Source organism: Muscardinus avellanarius (genome assembly GCF_963383645.1).
Source record: "Muscardinus avellanarius genome assembly, chromosome: 15".
Lineage (NCBI taxonomy): Eukaryota > Metazoa > Chordata > Mammalia > Rodentia > Gliridae > Muscardinus > Muscardinus avellanarius.
The window spans coordinates 49,790,792-49,818,408 of NC_137801.1; the positions used below are offsets into that span (position 1 = coordinate 49,790,792).

The window sequence follows — 27,617 nt, forward strand, 5'->3', positions numbered from 1 at the left end:
TATTTCTTTCCAGCTTTCAAGAGAGTGGGAGGCGATGAACATTTATAGTTTGTTCTATGTGTCTTTTTTGTTTCTAAGTTTAAAGGCAAATTTAGAAGTTATCTCTAGGCTTTTTCTTAACTCAAATGGTTTATATATCTGCCTTTAGAACAGTACTACACTGTTTCAATTATTGTAGCTTTATATGGTTTGAAATCAGAAAATATACATCTTCTAGCTTTGTTTAAAAAAAAAAGAAGAAGTTAGGTCTAGTAAGTACACCCCTCATCACAAGGGTCTCATTCTAATGCCATCAATCTTATCAACTCAGTTTGCTTTTACTTCATCTGTATGCTAGGAGGCAACGGGAGAAAAGAGCAAAAAATTGATTTTTTGAGGCTTTGAAAAATTAGAGTCATGTTTTCAGTGCAACAAAGTAAAAATACCAAGCTTAGTTCTATTATTTGAAGATGTTCAGGGTCAAATTTTATAAGGTCTGTATTCTGAAAGTTGTCACTTTAGGATTTGTACCATGCTTTGCATGTGCTTCTGAATAATTTAACATATGTTCACTCAATTTATGAAACTCTGAAAAAATGAATCAAAGTAAGAGCAGCCATGCTTATCATTTTATAATAAAAAAAATGCACAGTTTAATTGTCTCTCTGCTTCTTTCTGTCCTAACAGGAAAATTATTGCAAGTTAATTCAGGTGCCAAAGAACAACTTTTTTTTGAAGCTCCAAGAGGCAAAAGGCATATTATAAGACCTTCAGAGGTAACGATCATACATAAAACTTTAAAAAGGTATTTAGTAGCCGGGCATGGTGGTGCACACTTGTAATCCCCGCGCTTGGGAGGCAGAGACAGGAGGATCGCGCGGGTTCAAAGCCAGCTGTGCTGGCTTAAGAGACCCTGTTTCCAAAAAGAAAAATAGGTCTGGGAGTGTAGCCCGGAGGTAGAAGGGCTTCCAGGAACCCCAGTACCACCACAAAAAAAAGTATTTAGTGAAGGCCAGGCATGATAGCACGTTTCTGTAATCCCAGTACTTGGGAGGCTGCGACAGGAGGGTGACAAGTTCAAAGCCAGCCTCAGCAACTTAGCGAGACCCTGTTTCCAAATAAAAAAGAAAATAGGGCCAGGGGTGTAGATTGGAGGTGGAATGTCCCTGGTTTCAATCCTCAGCACTATTAAAAGCAAAACTAAACATATATGTGTATATACTTAATGAAGATTTAATATGTGCTATTAATAAAAGCTATTAATCTTTGCTAATATGGGTCACGTTCAGTTTACTTTTAAGGTTGGTAATTTCTTAAATCTGAGTCACTGCTTAATCTGGTCTCCTAATTTTAAGGGTAGGATTTACTATAGCGCTGATGTAACAATGTGTTTTTGATGTTCTATCCAATTTTCTTGGCCTCAAGACAATGAATAAGTAGCACTTTGGATGTCATGTATTATTTTCTCCATTCAGCATGTCATTTTGTGCAAGGCTTTTGATGAATACAAGTTTCTGAAATATTTTTTCCATGATTGTGCCAATTAACAGTGTCATATATAGTGGTAACAAAAATTGCTTTTTGAAACAAAAACTATCCACAGCCTGACAGATTCATCTAATGTATCAAATTGTTTTCTTCTTTCCATGTTTTCCTTGTGTCCTTAGTCACATACATAATATTTTAATTGTTTAAATCAAAGCCTATATGAAATCTTGACTCCATAAACTAATGCCTTCCTGAAAGCTAGGTTGTTATGTAGCTGAGTGCCTCTTTCAGGATCAGCACACGATGAACCCAATGATCAATAGGTCTTGGTATGATTAAACACTAAGCTGACTCATTTATTTAAGTAAACTTTAATGGGAAAAAAAAAGGAAATAGTGCTTTCCTCATGAGAAGGGGAAAGTGAATGCCACCAAGCATCGGCCTCTCTTTAGCTTTACTTGGCCACTGTTATAAAGTATCCCAGTATAAGCTGGGCGTGGTGGTTCACACTTGTAATCCCAGCACTTGGGAGGCTGAGACAGGAGGCTCACGGTTCACAGCCAACCTCAGCTACTTAGTGAGGCCCTTTGCAACTCAGTGAGACTCTGTTTCAAAATAAAGAATAAAAAATAGGAATGGGGGTGTAGCTCAGAAGTAGAATGACCCTGGATTCCATCCAGAGTTCTGCAAAATAATAATAATAATAATAATAATAATAATAATAATAATAATATATCCAGTATGATCAAGTGTTAAAAAAGGCAATTACACAGAATTTCATTCATCTTATTGTTCATAAAGGTGCAGTACTTCAGAAAGACAAGTTGCTATAGATGATCGTATTGTATTATAGATAGTAATTATTGCTGAATTGATCTCATCCCCAAATTCCAATTTATTTATCTCTGATTAGTCCTCATTTTAACTTTTTATATGAAGACTTATAGGCTTGAGTAAGAGATATTTTTAATTTTATCGGTCATTCACTGAACATCTGTTGAATATGCCAAGTACTTGACATACCTGTATCTTAACCTTTATAAACAGCTGCATGGGTTAGTTGTCAGTCTCACTTTACAGATAAGAGAATTAAGGCTTTAAGAGACTAAGAGAACCAAGGAGCTATGATCAGTCTGGAGGGTCCATGTGTGACTCCACAGCCTGGACCACAACCTTTCTCAGGTTTCTCCTGTATCCTTAAGCATTATTTACATCATTTCAGCTTTATTTTTTCTCTCCTTGTCTAGCAACCTGAAATAAGTCTTCTAAAATAAAATGCAATTTAATCAAATGGTAGAGAGGGGTTGTGATTGGCTCGGGAAAGATAAGCAGTTATTATAAAAAAGAATATGTACTTTGGAAATTTGTGTTATAAAGGTTACCAAAGCTGGGTGTGGTAGTGCATATCTGTAATACCAGTAGTTGAGAGGCTAAGACAGGAGATTGCAGGCTCAGGACCAGCCTCAGCAATATTGTGAGCAACCTGCTGAGACTCTCAGTAACCTAGCAAGACTTGTTTCAAAAGAAAAAATAAAAAGGGCTAGGAGTGTAGCTTGAAGGTAGAATGCCCCTAGGTTCAATCCCAACAAGTGCCCTCCTGCCCCCCCAAAAGGCAGTGGAAAGTCCATAAAACTGTAGGATCTTGCTCTGAAGAGTTAGAGCAGAGTGACATTTGTTGTTCCAGGGGCTCCTTCCAGATCATGCTGCCTGGGAGTCCCTTAGCTCATGTTCCCTAGCCAGCCTTCCTGGAAGTGCCAGTGCTAAGAACACCAACAAGGTGACTTGTCATTTTAGTCTTCAACATCGTCAGACCCTTCCGCTCAGTATGAAGTACTTTGAAAGGCTCCTTTTCAGGAAAGATTTTGTTGTTGTTGTTGTTGTTGTTGTTGTTGTTGTTGTTTAAAGATGCAACCATGGTAAAACTAAAAGTTTACTTAGAAAAGTGTTAAATATGACAAAATTTGAAGCATCCATATATATGGATAAAATATATATGTATTACTTTTTTGTAGTACTGGATTGAACCCAGGGGCATCCTACCCCTGAGCTACTCCTCCATACTGATTTCATTTTTTATTTGGAAACAGGGTCTCACTACGTTTTGGAGGGCCTTGCTAAGTTGCTGAGGCTGACTGCGTATCTGTGATTCTCTTGTCTCAGCTTCTCAAGTACTGGGATTACAGGCATGTGCCACTGCACCTGGCTGAAGCATATTTTTAAAAATCCACTGGATGCAGCACAGGGAGGTCAGAGTAACATTGTGCCATGTGGCAGACCCTGGAGCGCAACTCTGCCTTTGCTCCCAAAGCACACTCTGGCTTACGAGATACAACCTCTCTGTGGGCTCAGTGGCCTCCTCTGCAAAGTGATGAAGATCTTCATAAGAAGAGATTTATCTGTAAAATTAGATTGGGAACCATCACATAAAGTTGTGGGGATTAAGGTATAGGCATATAAAGTGCTTGGTACAGTCAATAAATGTTAAGTGACATAATTAAAATAAATGTTAATCAACATAATTAAAAATCCCTTTTTCCAGGGTGCACTCAGAGGCATTCTACCTCGAAGCTACAGCCCCGCTGCTATTTTTTTAAGCAGGGTCTTTCTAAGCTGTAGAGGGTATAGCTAAGTTGCTGATGATATCCTCGAACTTAACATCCTCCTGTTTCAGCCTGGCAAGTCCTGGGATTACAGGTGTGTGTCACCATGCCTGGCTAAAAATATCTCCTACTGAAAGTGCCAAGGAAGACCAGAGTTTTTAACAGATTTATGTAACCCTTTGAAGTTGTATGCATTACAGAGGTCATTTTTAATATTCCATTTTAAACACAGTTTCTTTAGCTTCCAACAGTTTTAGGCACATGTTTTCCCTGGAGCAAACAAGGCCCACGGTTGGCAAGAGTGTTCTTTCCCTGGGGTCGCTGCAGGGCACGCAGCACCAGCTCATGCTCCTAACGAGGCCAGCACCTCCGCAGGGGTTGGGGAGGAGCAAGAAGGGTCTCAGAAATGAATGTGGAACTTGGAAGGAAGATTGTGGGTGATAAGCCAGCTTCCAGGGCCCGCAGGGGATGGCTGCCTGCTTCTCTTCAGTGTAGGACACCATGAGGGGTTGAGGACTCTACTTCCGCCTCGCAAAGTGGAGGCAATTTCTAAATGAACCATCTAGAGCCACTTCAGCCTGTGGCACCCCAGGTTACTGGACCAGCCGCAGATTTTTTGTTCTAGGTCTGCATGTGTTTGAAAGAAGCACAGGATATTAAATGAGGGCAAATTTGAATGACTAAAACATGTACAGCCCTTTATCACATGGTGACTAAAACTCTGACTACATCTTAATCTTGTAATTTCTATGCAATAATAGCAAGCAGAAAACAGATATGGAAGCCAAGTGCATTAGCACTGTGCAATGCAGTTTTCAAACTCAAAGGGCTCAGGACTGTAATTTTAGCTACAATTCTCTAATAGTTTTCTATATGCTTTTAGATAGTGCTTTAAAATGCTTATATAAAGAAGCTATAATACTAAGATGTACTAGCAGACCTTAAATGAAAGTAAATGAAATAAAAATCACCCATGAAACTTATGCACAGTGCTGTTGTTATTGCTTATTGTTGTTTTTTTTAAAAAAAAACTCAATGTTTTCAGGATTCAACACATATAAATTATAAAATTTTAGTCATAAATATTATACAAAACATTTAAAGGATAAAATTTATATTTATGTCTATACAATATGAAAAGCTCTTCAATTATTTAAAAGATGGTCTCTATAGCATAGAAGATATTAAGCCAGCTGCGGAATCTTATTACTTTTCCCTCCAAGGAAGTGGTCCTTAAAAAAGGAAAGCTATGTATTGTAACTTCTTAAACACTTAGCTTAATTATCATCCCATTGATCGATGTAACTCAGCAATTCTCCACTGGGAACAGTTTTACCCCCAGGAATATTTGGCAGTGTCTATGGATAAAGATGTGGTACTAGCATCCAGTTAGTAGAGAAGGGATGCTGCTAAGCAACTCAGTTTCCTGTGGTACATGGGGCATTTCCCCACAACAAAGAATTATGGGGCCTAAAGTGTCAGTGCTTTAGAAACCCTGATCTAATTTATGGCTCATACAGTGAAAAATATCTAGTCAAGAACTAAGAAGCTGTATTTTGTCAGATATCCACAATCCCAAAATGTGCTTTTGATCTGAGAAAAGTATTTCAATATATTACTGCAGTGTTGGCCTAGTAAAACACGGCAGGTACTCCTTTAAATATGCAGCTGAGGACTTGTGCACCTCAGCATACCACAAAACTGTATGGTGTTGGCAAAATCATCATCTAGAACTATTCAACTTCAGTGTTTCTCTTAAAAAGATACTAGATTGTGCCAAGCTATAATTGTCCTTCCCTGTTTTGCAGATTGAGAAGATTGAATGGGACACATGGACCTGTGTCCTGGGGCCCACCTGTGAGGGCATCTGGCCAGCTCACAGCGATGTGACCGAGGTCAATGCTGCCAGTCTTACCAAAGATGGTTCCCTTTTAGCCACTGGAGATGATTTTGGTTTCGTTAAGCTTTTTTCATATCCTGTCAAGGTAAAATTTCATGTTTATTATATATACTTGCTCATTCTCATTAATAACCCAAATTTATCTATTATATATAAGTGTACTTTTAAATTTTGAAAGCATAGTCAATCAGTAATGTTATTTGCAATATCAGAGGCATAGGTAAAGCCCTCCCTTGTGTTATATTCGAGTGACCAATTTCAGTAAAATTCTCATAATGTAGAGTTCCTCCTTGAACGTCCTTTAGTGGTCATCAAATCCAGCATCTCATAAACTGCAAATTATAAGTTGTCTTTATGACATCTTAGACCACGGCCTTTCTAACTAGTACCAACAGACTTCCAGGGACAAGGAACTCACTACCTCACAAAGCAAACCAATTCTTTTTTAATAGCTGCAGGTGTTTAAAGGAATTTATCTATGCTGAGCTGATTTCATTTCTCTTTAGCCAAAGTTCTGGCCTTCTAAACCCTCAATGAACCATCATGCCAGTCCTCAACAGCTTTTATAAATAAAAAATGTTATGTGACTCTCTTTAGCCTCCATCTTTCAGCCTAAACATCTCCAGTTCCTTCAGCCATCTCCCATGTATCTTGGTTTTCAGTTTCCCCTCCCTTTCTGCACACTCATTTTATCAATTACTTCTTAAACTATCTCATCTAGAACTGAATTCAATGCTTCAGAAATAATCTGACCAGCTCACAGCACAACAGGACCATTATCTTCTGGGTTTTGATTTTGCATTCACATTGTCAGGCTATAATGGCATCAACTGAATTGAAATTGTAATTGGATCATAGATGTCATGTTCAAAGATGCTCCAGTTATCCCCATATACAACTGAAATTCCAAAAGCTGAGTAGAGAACTTTTTATCTGTATCCAAAAAAAAGGTTGTATTTTATTTCTTTGATCTCACTGTTACATCTTATCAATATCTTTTAAATACCTTTTCAGAATATTTACTCTCAGACAGGCATGGTGGCTCACCCCTGTAATCTCAGTACTTTGTGAGACCCTGTTTCCAAATAAAAAAACAAAAGAGGCTGGGGGAATAGCTTGGAGTAGGATGCTCCTGGTTTCAATACCCAGCACTGCGTGCACACACACACACACACACACACACACACACACACACAAATTAATCTTCTTTATTATATCATCTTTTCCTTTCATAATCATGAGTTCTAAATAATGAAAAGAAAAACTCCCATTCAATCTGACATTTCATTTGCTAATTATACATTTATTACAATTTCTGTTTGACTGTACAGTCATACAGCCTAGTCCAGCAAGACTTCATTAAGATCCTTGGTATATGTCTTACTAAAACCCAGATTTATTGTGTCTCAGTCTTCCTTACTGTCTCCTTCTAATAAACCGTCCTGTGAACGTTGTGAAGTTAGTTCATGGTGCACTCCTGTTCCTGCCTGGTCATCACTGATTCCTTTCGCAAGTGCTTATCAAACTTCTGCGTAACATTTCATCCTAGAACTTTCCACAGATTGCATCAGCTCATAAATCAATATTTGCCAGAGTCTATCTACATGTTTTCCCTTTGGGCTGCAGGAACTTTTATGTCCAATGCCACCTCTCCTGATTTCTAAACTCTCTGTAGCTTTTACCAACATTATTTCTCTGGTCACACTTAATAATCATGTAAATGAGCTGTTTGCAAAGTTTATGGTTTGAAGAGTATTCTTTTTAACAGAGGAGATAAGTAAATCTTCTTTCTGTTAATATTAAGCCATCTAATCTAAGAAGTGTTCTTACTTTTTCTCTTCTTAGTTTCTGACTAACATTCCTAAACTACACCAAAAGGTCTATGCAAGACTCTGTATTTATCTCTGATTATCCATTGCTCCTTCTATCATGTGTATATTTTAAAGCTGAATACATAATCTCCCTTGGCAAGCACTTCAGTTTCTTTGGGTATTTTTCTGCTTTTCTTCTTCATTTGGTAATACCTGTCCAGAACCACTTTAAATAGCCCTTCTCTTACTTTCATTTCCTTCTTTTCTTCTCTCCTCCTGCTCTTGCTCCTGCTCTTGCGCCTGCTTCCCCTCCCCCTCCCCTCCCCCTCCCCCCCCTCCTCCTCCTTTTCTTTTTCTTTTTTCATGGTACTGGGGATTGGACCCAGGGGTATTCTATCTCTAAGCTACACCCCAGACCTTTTTTATTTTGATGTTTTGGAAAAGGTCTTGCTAGGTTGGTAAGAGTCTCACTAAGTTGCAGAGGCTGATCTCGAAGTTATGATCCTCTTGTCTCAGCCTCCTAAGTACTGGGGTTACAGGCATGCACATCTGGCTTCAGTAGCCCTTTCTAAGATACAGGTTTAATTATATCCAGTACTCCCTTCATTATCTAGTCTAAATTCCAAAGCCACATGGTGATCTTCAATCAACCAATGATCCTTCATTTCTTCACTTACTGGCTCTTTCTCTTTGATTAGAATACATTTCTAAGTCACAATTGTTGATTTTTCTACTTTTTTGAAAAATAAAATTGCTTGTAGGACAGGTAAAAAAAACTTAGTGATACCTTGGTTTTAGCATACAAGGTTTTGGCAGATTTGTTAGATCTGGCTTCTGTACTAGACTTATTATTGCTACTAAAAATTTATTATCTACCTCCCTAGCTTCATAAGAAAGGATGTTACAGCAGTCATTTTAGGCTATATTCCTCAGACTCCTGGAGTTCCAGGGATGTGCCTCAGAGGTGCCTCAGGGAGCAGGGCAGGGGCTAAGCGGAGAGACTCTGGGACTACTACTGCTTCAAGAAGAGTCGCTCTTCATTCATTAAGCTTCTAAGATTTTCCCAACATTTTATCATATGAAAACATTCAAACATGCGGATAAAATAAAAGAATGATATAATGAACTCCTGGAAACTGGCAACTTAGATTCTACAATTCAGAGTAAATTGTAAACCAGGCGTGGTGCTGTATGCCTATAACCTAATTCTTGGGAGCTGAGACAAGAGGATCACGGGTTCACAGCCAGCCTCAGCAACTTAGTGACACCCTGTTTAAAACACACACACACACACACACACACACACACACACACACACACACACATACGCACTGAGCATATATATATGACTGGGCTGGAGGTATAGCTATGAGGCAGAATACCCCTGGATTCAATGCTCCCACACACATACACACAAAAAAATGTAGAATTGGGGGGAGGAAATCTTGGCTTTATACTTCAAGGAACTATAAAAAAAATTAGCCCAAAGCTTTTTTTTTTTTTTTTTTTTTTTTTTTGGTACTGGGGTTCCTGGAAACCCTTCTACCTCCAGGCTATACTCCCAGACCTATTTTTTTATTTGGAAAAATGCAGCCCAAAGTTTGAAGAAGGAAATCATGAAAATTACAGTATAAATAAATGGACCAGGCGTGGTGGTACACGCTTGTAATCCCTGTGCTTGGGAGGCAGAGGCAGGAGGAACGCTCAGGTTCAATGCCAGCCTCGCTGGCTTAAGAGACCCTGATTCCAAATAAAAATATAAAATAGGTGTCAGTACCACAAAAAAAAAAGCATAAGTAAATGAAATGGAGCTGGTATGGTGGCACACACCTGTAATCCCACTTACTTGGGAGGCTGAGGTAGGAGGATCGCAAGTTGGAGGGCAAGCTGGGCAACTTAGTGAGACTCCTTTGAAAAAGGGGGTGCTGGAGCTGGGCATGGTGGCGCACGCTCTTAATACCAGTACTTGGGAGGCTGAGACAGGAGGATCGCACAGGTTTGAAACCAGCCTCAGCTACTTAGTAAGGCTCTTAGCAATTTAGTGAGACCCTGTTTCCAAATAAAATATAAAATAGGTCTGGGAGTATAGCCTGGAGGTAGAAAGCCCTTGGGTTCCACCCCCAGTACCACCAAAAAGGGGGGGAGGCATGAGAATGTAGCTTAGTGATGTAGTGCTTACCTAACATGTGTGGTCCCCTAGGTTTAGTTGTCCATAATGCAAAAAAATTAAAAATAAAAAAATACAGGAAGAAAGGGAGGAAGGAGGAAGGAAGGAAGGAAGGAGAGAGAAATGGAGACTATAAAGATGATAAAAGAGATCTATGAAGCTGTGAGTAGTTCCTTTAAAAGTTAAACAAAATTGACTAACCTTTAGACCAACAAAGAAAAAAGATGACTTAATAAAATATAAATGAAAGAGGAGACATTACATGATATTATAGCAATATAAAAGATTATTAAATCTACTGTAAACAATTGTTTGCCAAAAGATTGGATAACTTAGAGTAAATTGACAAATTCCTAGAAACATAGAACCTATCAAGACCAAATAATTAAGAGGTAGAAAATCTAAACAGACCAATAATCTGAGCAGATCAGTAATCAAAACTTTCTAAAGCCAGGTGTGGTGGCGCACACTTGTAATCCCAGCATTCGGGAGGCTGAGACCGGAGGATCACGGTTCACGGACAGCCTCAGCTACTTAGTGAGGCCCTCTGCAACTCAGTGAGACCCTGTTTCAAAATAAAGAATAAAAAATAGGGCAGGGGCTATAGCTCAGAGGTTGAATGCCCCTGGGTTCCATCCCAAGACCTGCAAAAAAAAAAAAAAAACTTTATAGAGCAGGGCATGGTGGCACACACTTGTAATCCCAGCATTTGGGAGGCTGAGACAGGAGGATGGCGGTTCTCAGACAGCCTCAGCTACTTAGTGAGGCCCTTTGCAACTCAGTGAAACCCTGTTTCAAAATAAAGAATAAAAAGTAGGGCTGGAGAGTGTAGCTTGGAGGTATAATGCCCCTGGGTTCCATCCTCAGTACTTTAAAAAAAAAAAAAAGACTTTATGGGTGAATTCTAGGCATTTAAAAAGAATTAGTGTCCGCCGGGCGTGGTGGCGCACGCTTGTAATCCCTGCGCTTGGGAGGCGGAGACAGGAGGATCGCGCAGGTTCGAAGCCAGCCATGCTGGCATAAGAGACCCTGTTTCAAAAATGTAAAATAGGTGTGGGAGTGTAGCCCGGAGGAAGGAGGGCTTCCAGGAACCCCAGTACCACCAAAAAAAAAAAAAAAAAAAAAAAAGAATTAGTGTCCAAACTTCTCAAACTCTTCCCCCTAAAATGAAAAATTAGAAAATAATTCAAAACTCGTTTTAAGTCAGTATTATTCTCATACCAAAGCTACAAATTGACACTACAAGAAATGTTACAGGCCAATATCCCTGATGAATATAGTTATAAAAAAAAAAAATTCTAAAGAAGCCAGGCATGGTGGCGCACACTTGTAATCCCAGCATTCGGGAGGCTGAGACCGGAGGATCGCGGTTTGCGGACAGCCTCAGCTACTTAGTGAGGCCCTCTGCAACTCAGTGAGACCCGGTTTCAAAATAAAGAATAAAAAATGGGGCAGAAAGTATAGTTGGGAGGTCGAATGCCCCTGGGTTCCACCCCCAGACCCGAAAAAAAAAAAATCCTAAAGAAAATACTAAGCCACTAAATTTGACAACACATTAAAAGGCTCTTACACCATGATTAAGTGGAATTCATACCTGGAATGCAAGAATTAGTTCAACATTTGCAAATAAGTAAATGTGATATACCACATTAACAAAATGAAGCATAACAAGTATATGATTATCTCAGTAGATGTGAAAAGAGCATTTGACAGAACTTCACACGAAATTATTTCCTGATTAAAAACTCAACAAATTAGGTTTAGAATCAGTGCCCTACAACATAATAAAGTTTATAAATAATAAGCCTATATCTAACATACTACTCAGTGGTGAGAGGTGAAAGCTTGTCCTGTAAGATCAGGAATGAGGCCCACTCTCATGGCTTCTCTACTTAGCATAATTCTGGAATTCCTAACCAGAGCAATTAGTCAAGGAAAAGAAAAGCCATCCAAGTCAGAGAGAAAGAGGTAAAATTGTCTCTGTTTACAGATAACATTATCTTATATAGAGAAATCTCTAAAGACTCTACCAAGAACTATTAAAAATGATAAACAGCCAGGTGTGGTGGCACACACTTGTAATCCCCGCGGTTGGGAGGCTGAGACAGGAGGATCACGCAGGTTCGAAGCCAGCCTCAGCTACTTAGTGAGGCTCTCAGCAACTTAGTGAGACCCTGTTTCCAAATAAAATATAAAATAGGTCTGGGAGTATAGCTCGGAGGTAGAAAGCCTCTGGGTTCCACTCCCTGTAACACCAAAAAAAAAAAAAAAAAAAAAAAAAGATAAACAACTTCAGTGAAGTTTCAGGATACAAAATCTACATAAAAATTAATTGCATTTCTATACACTAACAACAAATTATCCAAAAAGATGAGATACTTTGACTTCTAATAAAATTTTAATTTTTAATAAAAAAATAAAATACTTAAAGTTGTGTTGTTGTTGTTGTTGTTGTTGTTGTTGTTGTTGTAATACTGGGGATAGAACCCAGAGGCATTCTACCTCCAAGCTATACCCCCAGACCTAATTTTTTTTAATTTTGAAACCGGGTCTTTTACTAAGTTGTGGAGGACTTCACAAGCTGAGGCTGGCTACAAACCTGTGATCCTCCTGCCTCTGCTTTCCAAGTACTGAGATTGCAAGCATGCAGCACTATGCCTGTCTATTAAGGATAAATTTAAAGAGGCAAAACATCTAGACAGTGAAAATAATAAAAGAAATTGAAGACACAGAACTAAATAGAAAGATATCCTATGTTCATGGATTGGAAGAAGTAATATTGTTAAATTTTCTATACTGCTTAAGGTAATTCACAGATTTAATGCTAGCCCTATTAAAATTCTAAAATATTGTTCACCAAAATAGAAAAACAATCCTAAGATTCATATGAAAGTACAAAAGACCCTGAACAGTGAAACCAATCTTGATAAAGAGGAACAAAGTTAAAAGCATCACATTTTCTGATTTTACAAAGTTATAGTAATCAAGACAGTATCTAATGGCCTAAAAAACACACATAGACCAATGGAACAGAATAAAGAATTCAAAATTTAATTCATAAATGTACAATCAACTAATCTTTGACAAGGATACCAACAATGCACAACAGGAAAAGAATAGTTTCTTCAATAAATGGTGTTGGATAAATTAGATATCTACACAAAAGAATAAAATTCGATACTTACCCCCCCACACAATAGATAAATATTAATTCAAAATGGATTAAACACATAAATATAAGACTTAGACCAGGTGTGGTGGCGCACGCTTGTAATCCCTGTGCTTGGGAGGTGGAGACAGGAGGATCGCGCAGGTTCAAAGCCACCCTTGCTGGCTTAAGAGACCCTGTTTCCAAATTTAAAAAGTATTAAAAAAAATAGGTCTGGGAGTGTAGCCCGGAGGTAGAAGGGTTTCCAGGAACCCTAGTACTACCAAAAATAAAATAAAAATAAAAATAAAATATATATAATTTAAACCAAAAATTCTAGAACAGGGGAAAATCTCCTTGACATATGCTTTGGCAGTGATTTCTTAGATGACATCAAAAGCACAGGCAAAAAGCAAAAATAAAAAAATGGACTGCATATGACTAAAAAGTGTTACAATGAAAACAACAAAATGAAAAGCGGTGTGCAATATTATAAAATATTTGCAAATTATATATCTGATAAAAGATTAATATCCAAAATATACAAAGAACTTATGCAACTCAATAGCAAAAAACAAAGCAAATAACCTGATTAAAAATAGGGCAAAACCAGGTGTGGTGGCGCACACCTGTATCCCCAGCATTCGGGAGGCTGAGACAGGAGGATCACGGTTCGTTGACAGCCTCAGCTACTTAGTGAGGCTCTCCAAAACTCAGTGAGACCCTGTTTCAAAATAACAAATAAAAAAGAATAGGGCTGGGGGTGTATCTCGGAGGTAAAATGCTCCTCAGTTCCATCCCTGGTACTAAAAAAAAAAAAAAGAAAGAAAGAAATAGGGCAAAAGCCAGGTGTGGTGGTGCATGCCTATAATTCCAGTATTTGGGAGGCTGAGACAGGAGGATTGCAGGTTTGAGGCCAGCTTCATCAACTTAGCAAGACTCTGTTTCCAAATAAAAAATAAAAATAGTTCTAGGGCTGTAGCTTGGAGTTAGAGTGCCTCTCAGTTCAATTCCTAACACCCTCCCCTCCAAAAAAAGAAACAAAATGAGTAAAGAACCTAGGGATATATAGCTCAGTGGTCGAGTGACTACCTGTCATGCATGAGGCCCTGACACTGATCCCCCACACAAGAAAAAAGAAAAAAGGGCAAAGGACCTAAATTAACATTTTTCTAGAAAAGACACAGACATAGGAAACTGTTTTATGAAGTCACTCAACTTCACTTATCAGGTAAATGCAAATCAAAATTACAAGAAGATATCATTTCATACCTGCGAGGATGACTGTTATCAAAAAGACGAGGGGACAAACCTTGGTGAGAATATGGAGGAAGGGAACATAGGTGAGAATGAAATCTGTTGCGGTCATTCTAGTAAATATTATAAAGTTTCCTCAAAAATTTACACGTAGATCCAGCAATCCTGTTTTTTAATATATATCATAAGGAAATGAAATCAGTATGTAGAAGACATATTGCAACCTTATATTCATTGCAGCACTGCTTATAATTCAAGATATGGAAACAACCTACATGCCCACTGATTAGTGAATAGACAAGAAAATTGTGGTAAATATAGTTACAGTGGGTTATTTTTCAACCACAACAAACAAAAAGGAAGAAGAAAATTCTACCATTTGCAACATCAATGAAACTGGGAGACAGTATGCTGGGTGAAATAAGCTGAACACTGAAACAGATATTATATGATTTCTTATAGGTAGAATCTCAGAAAGTTTAACTCAGATGCAGGGAGTTGAATGGGGTTGCCAAGGGCAGGGAAATGGGGAGATACTAGTCAAGGGGTTTAGACTTTGAGATGAATAATTCTACAGATCTAATTTCATTATGGTGACTATAGTTAATAATACTGTACTGTTTACTTAAAATACAATGAGAGTAGATATTGTGTGATCACCACATGAAATCACAAAACGGCAACTATATGTTTTGATGGATGTTCCAATTAGTTTCAGTGTGGTGCCCATTTTATAATGTATATCAAATCACCACGCTGTATATCTTGAATGTATAGAATTTTTGTTGATTAATTATACCTCAATAAATATGAAAAATAAGGGAAATTGTAGACATCAGGATACTCCTAAATATTTCAAACTACATGTTATTGCCTAGAGTTCAACATTATGGTATTTTTGAAGTAAAATTTATGTAGTTGAAATGCAAACATCTTAAAACTTCATCAAACTTCTATTTGATGAGTTTAGAAAACTCATACCTTCATATAACCCAACCTCTTATGAGGATGTAGATCGTCATTGCCATCATCCCTCATCATCCCAGGATTCTTCCTGAAGTTCCTTCTTCTCCAGGCCATGCCTCCTCCTTCATACTCAGATGAAACGGCTGTTTCAACATTGTTCACCATAGGTTAGTTTTACCTGTTGTAGAACTTCATATGAATGAAATCATCAAGTAGGTACTGTTTGTCTGGCTTCTTTCACTTAGATAATGTTTGAGACTTGTTAATATTGTTGTTTGTAGTGGTAGCCATTTTTATAGCTGAATGGAAATTCATTGTATAGATTGAGCAGAGCTGGTTTATGTGTCTATTGATGGACATGTACTTTTCCAGTTTAGTATTATAATAAAGTTGCTATCTTTATTTATTATTTATTTATAATAAAGTTGCTATCTTTAAAGGTCTTTATGGATATATACTTTCTCTTAAATAAATAATGAGTGGAATTTCTGGATCATAGAGGAAAATGTATGCTTAAAATTTTAAGGAACTGCCAGACCTCTTCCCAAAGTGGTTGTATCATGTTATATTCCCACCAAAAATGTAAGAGTTCAGCTTTCCAGTATTTGATGGCATCAAACACTTGGCTATCCTCACTAGTAGATGTGTTTCTAATGTACATTTCTATGATAACCAATGATGCTGAGCACTTGCTTATTGGCTATTTGTAAAGTATCTATAGAAATCTTTTGCTCATTATTTTAAATTGAATTGCTTATCTTTTTACATTGTGTTCTAATGCATACGATTTGATTAAATAAATAGTTACATAATTTAAAACCAATGACTTTTTTGGATAGTATAACCTCTTTGATAGTATAACAACAACTTCTCCTCCTCCTCCTCCTCTTCTTCCTCTTCCTCCTCCTCCTCCTCCTTCTTTTCTTCTCTTCTTATTCACTGGTATGTGGACCCAGTGCCAATGAAGATTTCTGGCTGTGTAGTCATTCCAACTGCTTTGGCTTTGTTTGAACAAGGTTCACTCTCTGCTATGAAGTGATGCTGTGGTTTTCTTTCTTTTTCTTTTTCTTTTTCTCTTTCTTTCTTTCTTTCTTTTTTTTTTTTTTTTTTTTTTTTGGTATTGGAGATGGAAACCAGGGGCATTCTACCTCTGAGCTACAACCCCAGCCCTATTTTTTTATTCTTTATTTTTAAACAGGGTCTCATTGAGTTGCAAAGGGCCTCATTAGTAGCCTAGGCTGTCCTCAAACCTCGATCCTCCTGTTTCAGCCTCCCAAATGCTGGGATTACAAGCATGTGCCACCACACCCAGCTGGTGTTTCCCTTTCAAGTGCAGATGTTGTGGTCTTAACCCTAGTGTGATTGTATTTGGAGATAACACCTTTACAGAAGTAATTAAGGTTAAATAAACTTTAAGGGTTGGCCCTTGATAAAACAGAATTTGTGTACCTATAAAAAGAGACACTAAAGTGTATTGTCTTTGTAAATTCTTGTGTGTGACACACTGAATAAAAACCCTGTGAGCTCACAAATAGGAACAGTCTATCCACAAGTCAGGAAGAGAACCCTCACCAGGATTGGCCTTCAAGCTTTTAGAAATAGATTTCTGTCTTTTAAACCAGCAGTTACAGTATTGTTATAGTAGTTTGAGAAGGTTCTTGTACTATACCACTACTGTATTCTAGTATCCAGTTCCGTGAAGTTGTCAGGAGGGTCAGCCAGGTAGATGCAAGGAAACCTTGACCAAGAGTATTTCAAAGTCACCAACTCTGCACCTTTTTCCTGCCATGTCTCTGCACTGGTTTCAGGTTTTCCAGTAGGCCAACCCAGAACCCTCTGGAAGCTTCTTTTTTTTTAATTTAGTTTTTATTTTTTATAAGTGGAACATATTGAGAGTGGTGTACATTTACATTGTGCTTCGTGCCCTTCCCCCTCCCTTTCCCTTTCCCCCAATAGAGTGTCCAGGTTAATCATGTTGTATTTATGCTATTACACATATTCGTATGTAGCTCCTCCATTGAACAACCTCAGCTTTCTTCCTCTCCTATCCTTCCGTTCAAGCTTTGCTGAGATTTCCCCTCCATCATCTGGAGTCCCTCTGGTATTACCACTGCTCCCTAGCTTGAACATATTAGAGAAAACATATGTCCCTTCTCTTTCTGTGCTTGACTAACCTCACTTAACATAATGTTCTCTAGTTCCTTCCATCTTCTTGAAAATGCTATTATTTTATTTTTCTTTATAGCTGAATAGAATTCCATTGTGTGTATTTCCCATAATTTTACAATCCACTCATCTGTTGATGGAGATCTGGGTTTGTTCCATTGTTTGGCTATTATGAACTGTGCTGCTATGAACATGGGTATGCATATGTTAACTTAGTTCTCTGATTTCAACACCTTTGGGAAGATACCCAGGAGTGGTATAGCTGGATCAAATGGTGGATCTATTTCCAGTTTTCTAAGGAATCTCCACACTGATCTCCATAGTGGCTGAACTAGTTTGCACTCCCACCAACAGTGTAAAAGAGTTCCTCTTTCCCCACATCCTCGCCAGCAATGGTTGTTGTTTGATTTCTTTATGCTTGCCACTCTGATTGGGGTTAGATGGAATCTCAGCGTAGTTTTGATTTGCATCTCCCTGATGGCTAGTGATGTTGAACATCTTTTTGTGTATCTATTGGCCATTTGTATCTCTTCTTTTGTGAAATGTCTATTCATTTCAGTTGCCCATTTCTTGATTGGGTTGTTTGTTTTGCTAGTGTAGAGTCTTTTTTATGTTGATAATTATTTATTTATTTTTATTTAAACAAATTTTTATTGAACATAAATGGTATACATTTAAACTATATTTGGTGCCCTCTACCCCCACCTCCGTTTTCCCTTCCCTCCTCCCACCAATGGTTGTCCGGGTTAACCATATCATAACTTTACACATATTCAGATGTAGACCCTCATTAATCAAGATCAGCCTTCCTCCTCTCCTATCTTTCCATTCAAACTTTGCTGATATTTCCCCTCCATTATCTGGAGTCCCACTGGTATCCTCTGTGTTTACTGCATATTAGAGGAAACATATGTACCTTCTCCCTCTGTGCTTGGCTGATCTCACTTAACATAATGTTCTCCAGGGCTTTCCATCTTCTTGCAAATGATATAATTTTGTTCTTCTTTATGGCTGAATAGAATTCCATTGTGTGTATTTCCCAAAGTTTTGCTATCCATTCATCTGTTGATGGAGATCTGGGTTGGTTTCATATTTTGGCTATTACAAATTGTGCTGCTATGAACATAGGTATGCATATGTTGCTGTAGTTCTCTGAATTCAGCCCCTTTGGAAAGATACCCAGGAGTGGTATAGCTGGATCATATGGTGGATCTATTCCCACCTTTCTTAGGAATCTCCACACAGATCTCCATAGTGGCTGAACTAGTTTGCACTCCCACCAACAGTGTAAAAGAGTTCCTCTTTCCCCACATCCTCACCAGCATTTGTTGTTATTTGATTTCTTTATACTTGCCACTCTGACTGGGGTTAGATGGAATCTCAGTGTAGTTTTGATTTGTATTTCCCTGATGGCCAGTGATGTAGAACATCTTTTCATGTATCTATTGGCTCTTTGTATCTCTTCTTTTGTGAAGTGTCTATTTAGTTCATTTGCCCATTTCTTGATTGGGTTGTTTTTTTTGCTAGTGTAGACTCTTTTGAGCTCTTTGTATATTCTAGATATTAGCCCCCATCAGAATGGTGGCTGGTAAAGATCTTTTCCCATTCTGTAGCCTTCCTCTTTAGGTTGTTGATAGTTTCCTTTGATGAGAAGAAACTTTTTAGTTTGATGGTATCCCACTTGTTAATTCTTGATTTAATTTCCTGAGCTTTGGAGGTTTTGTTGAGAAAGTTACTGCCTGTGCCAATATGTTGTAGTTTTGAACCTATGCTCTCCTCTACTAACTTCACAGTCTCAGGTTTAATTTCTAAGTCTTTGATCCATCTTGAGTTGATTCCTGTGCTTGGTGAGATATAGGGGTTTAGATTCATCTTTTTACAAATTGTTAGCCAGTTCTCCCAGCACCATTTGCTGAAAAAGCTGTCTTTTCTCCAGCGTATGAGTTTGCCCCCTTTGTCAAAGATTAATTGACTAAAGATGTGTGGATTTGTTTCTGTATCTTCTATTCTAATCCACTGGTCAGCATATCTATTATTGTGCCATTACCATGCTGTTTTTACTACTATTGCTCTATAGTATAGTTTGAAGTCTGGGATTGTGATGCCTCCTGCATGTTTCTTATTGCTGAGAATTGCTTTGGCTATCTGGGTCTTTTCTTTCTCCATATAAAGTTCATGATTGATTTTTCTAGGTCTATGAAGAATGTTGCTGGTATTTTAATGGGAATTGCATTGAATCTATAGATCAGTTTTGGCACTTTTGAGCTCTTTGTATATTCTAGATATTAGCCCCCTATCAGAGTAGTGGCTGGTAAAGATCTTCTCCCATTCTGTAGGCTTCCTCTTTAGGTTCTTGATGGTTTCCTTTCATGAGAAGAAACTTTTTTGTTTGAGGAGATCCCACTTATTAATTATTGCTTTATTTTCCTATGCTTTGGAAGTCTTATTGAGAAAGTTACTCCCTGTGCCTATATGTTGAAGTGTAGATCCTATGCCTTTCTCTAATAACTTCACACTCTCAGGTCTAATTTCTAATTAGTTATTTACTAAAGTTTTCAGCTGGGACACCCATGGCTGGCTCACAACCTCAAGAGATCTTATGTCTCTCCACATGACAAGGTATTCCCTGGAAGCTTCTGTGAGATGGAAAACTCAGCCTCTTTAAATGGCTCTTGATGAAGCAGTTGTTGCCAGGCTGTGTCTCATGAGCCCAAAATGGAAGCTCTTTCTGAAGCCAGAGTTGTCTTCCCAGCACTCATCATGACTGCCCCAGGGGAGCTGCTGACTACACACCACCCTCTCTCCCCCATGTCACCTGGGGAGAAATGTGATACACCCTGGGCACCTTATTCCAGAAGCTTCTAGTAATCGCTAGTAACTCGGGTTTTGCATATTTGGTGTTTGTCACGAGGCAGCCTGCTTTGACTTTAAATAGGTTTTCCAAGTATTTCTAGTCCTAGAAATGGTTTCCAGAATCCACAGCAAAAACAATTGCTGTGTTTAAGTGTTCTTTAAAGTTCTTACTCTTCTGTCATTGCCCAGGCCATGGTACAAACACCACTGTGTAGATGACAGCTGGGAAGACACTTGATCTTAGATGTCAGCCACACTCACTCAGGTGCTTACACTTAGAGACCTGTGGAGGTGGCACAGAATTCAGCTTTTTATACTTCTTCTCCTTCTTCAGTATTGGGGATTGAACCCAGGGGCATTCTACTTCCACACTATGCCCTATTCATTTTTTTTTTTTTTTTTGAAATAGGGTTTTGCTAAGCTGCTGAGCATGGCCTCAAATTTGTGTTCCTCTTCTCTTAGCCTCCCAAGTATTGAGATTATAGGCATGCACTGTACTTCTCTGAATTCCCAGAAACATTTCATGCATTGCCTCAAAAAATATTTATTGAGGTCCTATTATGAGACAGGAAAGGAGATCTAGTACCTGCCCTCAGGAAACATACATTCCAGTGACATGTAGGGAGATCACTGCTTTAAATGAACCATCTTATTACATCCAGTAGAATCTACCCTAAAAATAACATGGATGAAATAGCCCACAGACAGAAATAACAAGCCACTGCCTGGGATGGTCTCCACCTTCTGGCTTTATTTACAGGGACAGCATGCAAGATTCAAGAAGTATGTGGGACACAGTGCACACGTCACCAATGTGAGATGGCTGCACAATGACTCCGTGCTACTCACAGTGGGTGGTGCCGACACGGCCCTGATGATCTGGACCAGGGAGTTCGTGGGGACCCAGGAGAGCAAACTGGTGGACAGTGAGGAGTCGGACACGGATGTGGAGGAGGATGGAGGTGAGTACTGAGGAGCCACCTGCCCTGTGCTGACTGCATTTCCTCCACTGCCCCTCCTAGCCCCTGCAAACCAACTCACTCCTCAATCTCCTTCTGTTGTTTGAGGCTACGACAGTGATGTTGCTAGAGAGAAGGCTATTGATTATACCACCAAGATCTATGCTGTCAGCATCAGGGAGATGGAAGGCACCAAACCCCACCAGCAACTGAAGGAAGTGTCCATGGAAGAAAGGTATGGCGTTGCATGCCTGTTTGCATTTGCATTTGTTAATCAAGAAACTTAATTAAAGCAGAGTACATTTTTCCCTCAATAGAGTGAGTCTCCTATTATCTGTATGGAGTCTTAGAATCTGTACACATGCCTAGGTTGGAGGAAGCCACCCCATACCTTCACTGTGACAAAGGTGTGTTACACTTTGCAGAGGTTGACTGAGTAGATATGAGATTTGGTTGGACTGGACTTCCCTTGCCTTGCCCAGAGTGGATGCCAGGGTAACTCAAAAGTTGTCCTGAGTACCATGGCTGACAAAAAGGTATGCTGGTGAGGGAGGTAGCAGGAGAAGTCAGGTTTCTAGAGTAGTGGGGGAATATTGTGGAGTTGTGAAAATCATCTTCCATTCTATCTGGAGTCTTTGCTTGCCCAGATTTGGTCAGGGAGCAAGTGATTTGAGACCTAACCCCCGTGATGTTGTTGGCTCAAATGCTGTATGAGAAAGAGGGTGTCTGAGCCAGGCATGGTGGTGCATGTTGTAATCCCCTTGGGTGGCTGAGACAGAAAGATTACAGGTTCAAGAGCAGCCTCAGCAATTTAGGAAGACCCTATTTCAAAATAAAAATAAAATAGGGCTGGAGGTATAGCTTAGAGAACACTCCTGGGTTCAACCCTCCCTATGAAAGAAAAAGGAAGGGGGAGAGAGAGAGACAGACAGAGAGAGACAGAGACAGAGAGAGAGATTTATGCCTTATCAATGTGTAATTTTAAGTATTGGTAAATTGTCAAACTTTTTACAATCCTAAAAAGCAGAACTCATAATGGCATAATTGACCATGTTCATGCTTAGGATAAATAAAGATGTTTTAAGAATTCTCCTTGGGCTCTTCATCTTGTGGTGAGCTCAATGTTCACAATTACACTGATCCCATTATGTATAATTTATGAAATTCAAGTTGTTTGCACTTGGTAGGGCTTTCTGCCTAATAATAACATAATAAATGTGATATGCCACCTCTTACTATTAGGTGGGGATTAAGATTCAAAGAAATAAAGTGTGACTTCCCAACCTTCTGCTTCAATTCAGTGCTAGATGTTAAGTTTGGTAAGTGGTGGGTGTGCTGCTGGCAAGAAGACTGAATCTGATGCAGAAAAGCCTTAATTTTTCTAACATCTTTATTAGATGCCATGAAGATTCAGAGTTCTCTATAGATTCAAGAAACAGATTTTTTTTTGCAATGGTCTGTATAGCTTATTTTGCATGTGACATGATGGTTTTAAAGTAGCAACAGAGAGAAAATGATTTTTTTTTTTTTTGCAGTACTGGGGGATTGAACCCAGGGGCATCCTACTGCTAAGCTACACCCCCAGTTCTATTTTTATTCTGAAACAGGGTCTCACTAAGTTGCGGAGGGCCTCACTAAGTAGTGAGGCTGGCTACAAACCTGCAATCCTCCTGTCTCACCCTGCCAAGTACTGGGATTACAAACATGCACCACCATGCCTGGCTGAGAAAATGATTTTAAAGAACTTAATTCTAAGAATTTCTTTTCTTACACGGATAGGCCTCCCACTTAAATAATCCACCCTAAAAGACATTTGGCCTAAATTAAACATTTTGAAAAAAATTATCCAGCCTTTTCAATTTCATATTCCATTATGAAGTTTAACTCTTATTCCAAGGTTGTATCTAGCTGATTTCTACAAAGTGCAGTGGGGTCGTAATGGTCTTAATTCTAAGATTTAGACCAGTCACTAAAATATAGTCAAATAACCTAAATTCTAATTCTCCAGCACTACAGCTGATTTCATATTTATTCCCACTTAAATACCTTCTCATCTCACTGTATCTTTGGACAGAGGTAGACAAATGTCATAATGTCCACTTTAGTATAAGGTGGAAAGAGTAAAGGTAGAGAAGATCTTAAGGAGAATTTTCATTTTAAAATTCAGAATTTTGAAGCTACTGTACTTTTTTCTTTTCTTTTCTTTCTTTCTTCTTCTTCTTCTACCTCTGAGCTACACCCCCAGCCCTAGTTTTCAGTCTTTTTTTTTTTTTTTTTTTGAAACAGGGTCTCAGTGAGTTGCAAAGGGCCTTCCTAAGTAGCTGAGGCTGTCCACGAACCATGATCCTCCTGTCTCTGCCTCCCAAATGCTGGGATTATAAGAGTGTGCCAGCACACCCAGCCTGTACTTTCTTTATCATGCAGTTACATGATATCTTAGCACACATAAAATTGTTAGAAAAAAAACTACATCATTGTATGATGAGATATAGGACTAGGCATTTTAGTTCTTTACTGGCACTTTTGAAAATAATTCACACTAGAATTCAGTAAAGAAAGTATGCAAAGCAAACCATTTTATGATAAGTACAGGGTCTTGAGGAATAACCAACCTTTTTTTTTTATAGAGAGAGCAACTTCCTTGATAACTCAAAAGGCCTTGACAGCATCAGTCTATGGAAGGGACTGTAACCAGGGAAACAGTGTCCGCTGCAAAGCATGCTGGGCAGAGCATGCCCAGCATGCTCTGGGTTGGCCCAGAGCTATAAGTGGTATCTGATATAGCAGCCTCCATGGAGGCAAATCGGAATCAGAACCTCTCTACCTGTCCTCATCAGTCATTTTAGATGACTCTGAACCTCAGAGATCAGACTGTATCCAGTTTTTGAACCACAGAAGAGCCAGGCAAGGAAGCATGTCCAAGGAAAGTGAGAAAGGGAGAAAGGAGGGTGAGCGATGGAATGAGAGGCAGGATGAAGCCAGGGTGGGACCCTTGACAGTAAATCGCCAGCACCCCTAAGACCTCAGCTAGGGCAGAAAATATGCTATGGACTCCAGCATCCTGGAAATGAGAGAGGGGCAGAGACAGAAAAATGCTGTGGGTGCTTTAGATATGAGGAGCACGGCACCAAGCCGCACCCCACTTCTCCCTGGGAATGTTTAGGACTGCCAGTCAATCAAGAGCTCTCACCGCTCTGCCATTCGGCTACTTCAAGCCCTGCTGGATCGAGAGGGCTGGGTTCTCCTTCACTCTCCCTTCACTGGTCCATAGCAGTGCACCTGCCTGGGTGCCTTCCCTAAACACCTGGACTAGGTCGTGTAGCCATGAGACTTATGAGCAACAAGCACCTGAGGACCCACAGAGATGAGTGCTTCAGACAACTGCTCCCCATATTCCAGGCAGTTCCAGCTCTAATTTAAGTCCCTTTCCTCCTTCTAAAAGCAGCTAGAAACCCGGAGATGGCACAGCAACCGTCATATTGAGAAAATGCCTTGGAGGCAGCTGCACATTATGCATCAATCATGTTTTAAGCAACGGAATGCCTAATGCCTGACTTGTAAAATAGTCATGGGCCGTTTCTAATTAGACTCAGGTTTTGGATTTTAAAATAGCTATGAGACTTTAGATCATGTTTTCTCATGCAATTTTCTAACACATTGTGAGTTCTGATTCTTCAGAAGTCACTTGATTTTCAGTTTCAATCTTTTCAGCAGTGAGAACGTTGAGAAAAAAAGTTATAATTGCTCTCATAAGAACACAGAACTGTCATGTGTAATAGTGCACACCTGTAATCCTAGTATGTGGGAGGCAGAGACAGAAGGACCACAGGTTCAAGGCTAGCCTTAGCGATTAAGCAAGATTCTAATTCAAAATAAAAAGGGCTAGGGGTGTAGATTGGAAATAGAATGCCCCTGAGTTCAATTCCCAGTACCAAAAAAAAAAAAAAAAGGAAGGAAGGAAGAATGAAAGAATGAATGATTGAGCAAAAGTAAGAAAGAAGGAAAAGAGAAAGAAAAAGGAAGGGAGGAAAGAGAAAAGAGAACTTTGGGCTATACCTACCAAGTGTGTAGTCCCTTTAGGGTGTTTACTACCCACTTCATCTCGGCCCCAGCATGCTGGGCGCTCTTCTGTGGGATGTGCTGCCAAAAGTCCCAACATGTTTTCCAGTCCTAGGAATCCATTCCTCTTCACCCCATCTGGACACTCGAGCTGCCCAGCCATGCTCTTATTCATCCTCAGGTGACCCAAACCTAGTTCTGGTCTAGAGGAATTTTTCTAAACCGCCCCCCTCTCACGTTCCCTCGCCAACCTGACATGCCCCTCGCTCTCAACTTTTGACTTCATCTCCCACTTTACTATGTTTATTCATAAGGGGGAGTGAAAATATAAAGTAGAAGGTTATTCGATGTTTTCCTAGAAGTACAGCTTCCCAAGCTCCCTGCTGGGATATAAATGATGCCTTTGCTGTGTTTTTCTCATGGGAAACTGTACACCTTCCCACCCACTGCACACTCTTCTTGACTCCTGAGGAGGCTCCAGGCTTGCCTGATCCTGGATTCGGATGACCAGTGCACACAAGCTGCCAGACTGGGGGAGGGACAGGGCCACTTTTAGGGACATCTCCCAGGAGCCCACATTTCAGGTCAGTCTAAATTCTGTTTTTAGGCCAGGCGTGGTGGCACACGCTTGTAATCCCAGCATTTGGGAGGCTGAGACAGAGGATCACAGGTTCGTGGCCAGCCTCAGGTACTTAGTGAGGCCATTTGCAACTCAGTGAAACCCTTTTTCAAAAATAAAGAATAAAAAATAGGATTGGGGGTGTAGCTTGGAAGTAGAATGCCCCTGAGTTCAATCCTCAGGTCCCCTCCACCAAAAAAAAAAAAGTTTAAAAAAATCTATCATTATTATCTAAGCCTCTGGCCTAAGATCTGGCATTTTATAGTATCAACTTAGGAGGAAAAATATTTCTTACATCTCAGTAGATAAATGCTTAAGTCTAAAGTCTAAAGGGGAAAATATATCAAATAAAGTAGTATATTGTGTGTATGTGGGTTACTAAGGATTGAATCCGAGCCATTCTACTTCTGAACTATACCTCCAGTCCTTTTTTTTTTTTTTTTTTTTTTTTTTTTTTGGTGGTTCTGGGGTTCCTGGAAACCCTTCTACCTCCGGGCTACACTCCCAGACCTATGTTTTTATATTTTTATTTGGAAACACGGTCTCTTGAGCCAGCATGGCTGGCTTCGAACCTGCGCGATCCTCCTGTCTCCGCCTCCCAAGCGCGGGGATAACAAGTGTGCGCCACCATGCCCAGCTCCGGTCCTTTTTATTTTTTATTTTGAAACACTTTTGCTAAGTTACTGAACCTGGTCCCAAACTTGTAATCCTTCCTCCCAATTACTAGGTTTACAGGTGTACTATAATTTAGTATTTACCTTTTTTGGTAGTACTGGGGATGGAACCCTGGGGCATTCTACCTCCAAGCTACACCCCCAGCCCTATTTTTTATTCTTTATTTTGAAACAGGATCTCACTAAGCAAAGGGCCTCACTAAGTAGCCGAGGCTGGCCACGAACCTGGATCCTCCTTTTACAGCCTCCCAAATGCTGGGATCACAAGTATGCACCACCACTGAGCTCGTATTTACTTTTTAAAGTCAGTTAAATCATCTGTCATTCTTTCTACTCTCATTCTGTGGTTGTAAACCGAGCATCAGTTAATTGATTACTATTGGCAATATTATTCTTTTAAATATTATTTAAATATTCTTAAATATTATTCTTAAATATTCTTAAAATTCTTAAATATTATTTAAATATTATTTAAATATTCTTTTAAATATTATTCTTTTAAAGTAGAGTTTATAGTATTTGTCTCATGAAGTAGTATAATAACCTTTTTTAGGCTCAACTGACTTAATTAATGGCTTGATATTGTCATCGTCTCTTGCTATTTGATCTTTGGCAAATTTTCCTTTGGCTTGTTTTTTATACATACGTGTGTGTGTGTGTGTGTGTGTGTGTGTGTGTGTGTGTAATCTTCTTCTTTGTCTATATGTCTCTAAAGTTGTCATTATTTTTGGCAAGAAGTCCCACACACATGTTTAGTTTTTTTCCCCACAAAATAGCACCTGCGCTCTACGAGTAGTATGTTCCCCAGGACTATTAGAGATTAAATTATTATAGGCCCAAAATAAGAAAAATGATTTTTCTTTTAAAGGTCATGAGGTTATATGGATTTTGTTATTTAACTCTTTTTTCACCTTGCATATTAGTCAGCTGTTACCATAACAAATACCTAAGACCATCAACTTATAAAGAGA

The 27,617-nt window shown here is 39.1% G+C and overlaps 1 protein-coding gene across 4 annotated transcripts in view; it reads left to right on the forward strand.

Moving 5' to 3' along the window:
* The window catches only part of EML6 (EMAP like 6), a gene marked incomplete at both ends in the record, with an annotated part of 359,577 nt that overhangs the window by 289,605 nt on the left and 42,355 nt on the right, over window positions 1-27,617 (forward strand). For 2 of the 4 annotated variants that reach the window (XM_080711492.1, XM_080711493.1), the window contains 4 exons: window positions 667-755; window positions 5,876-6,052; window positions 21,096-21,297; window positions 21,403-21,529. In XM_080711492.1, the coding sequence (XP_080567618.1) occupies window positions 667-755; window positions 5,876-6,052; window positions 21,096-21,297; window positions 21,403-21,529 (595 nt within the window). Of the gene's footprint in view, window positions 1-666; window positions 756-5,875; window positions 6,053-21,095; window positions 21,298-21,402; window positions 21,548-27,617 lie in introns of all 4 variants that reach the window. The other 2 variants (XM_080711491.1, XM_080711490.1) reach the window with 2 other exon arrangements.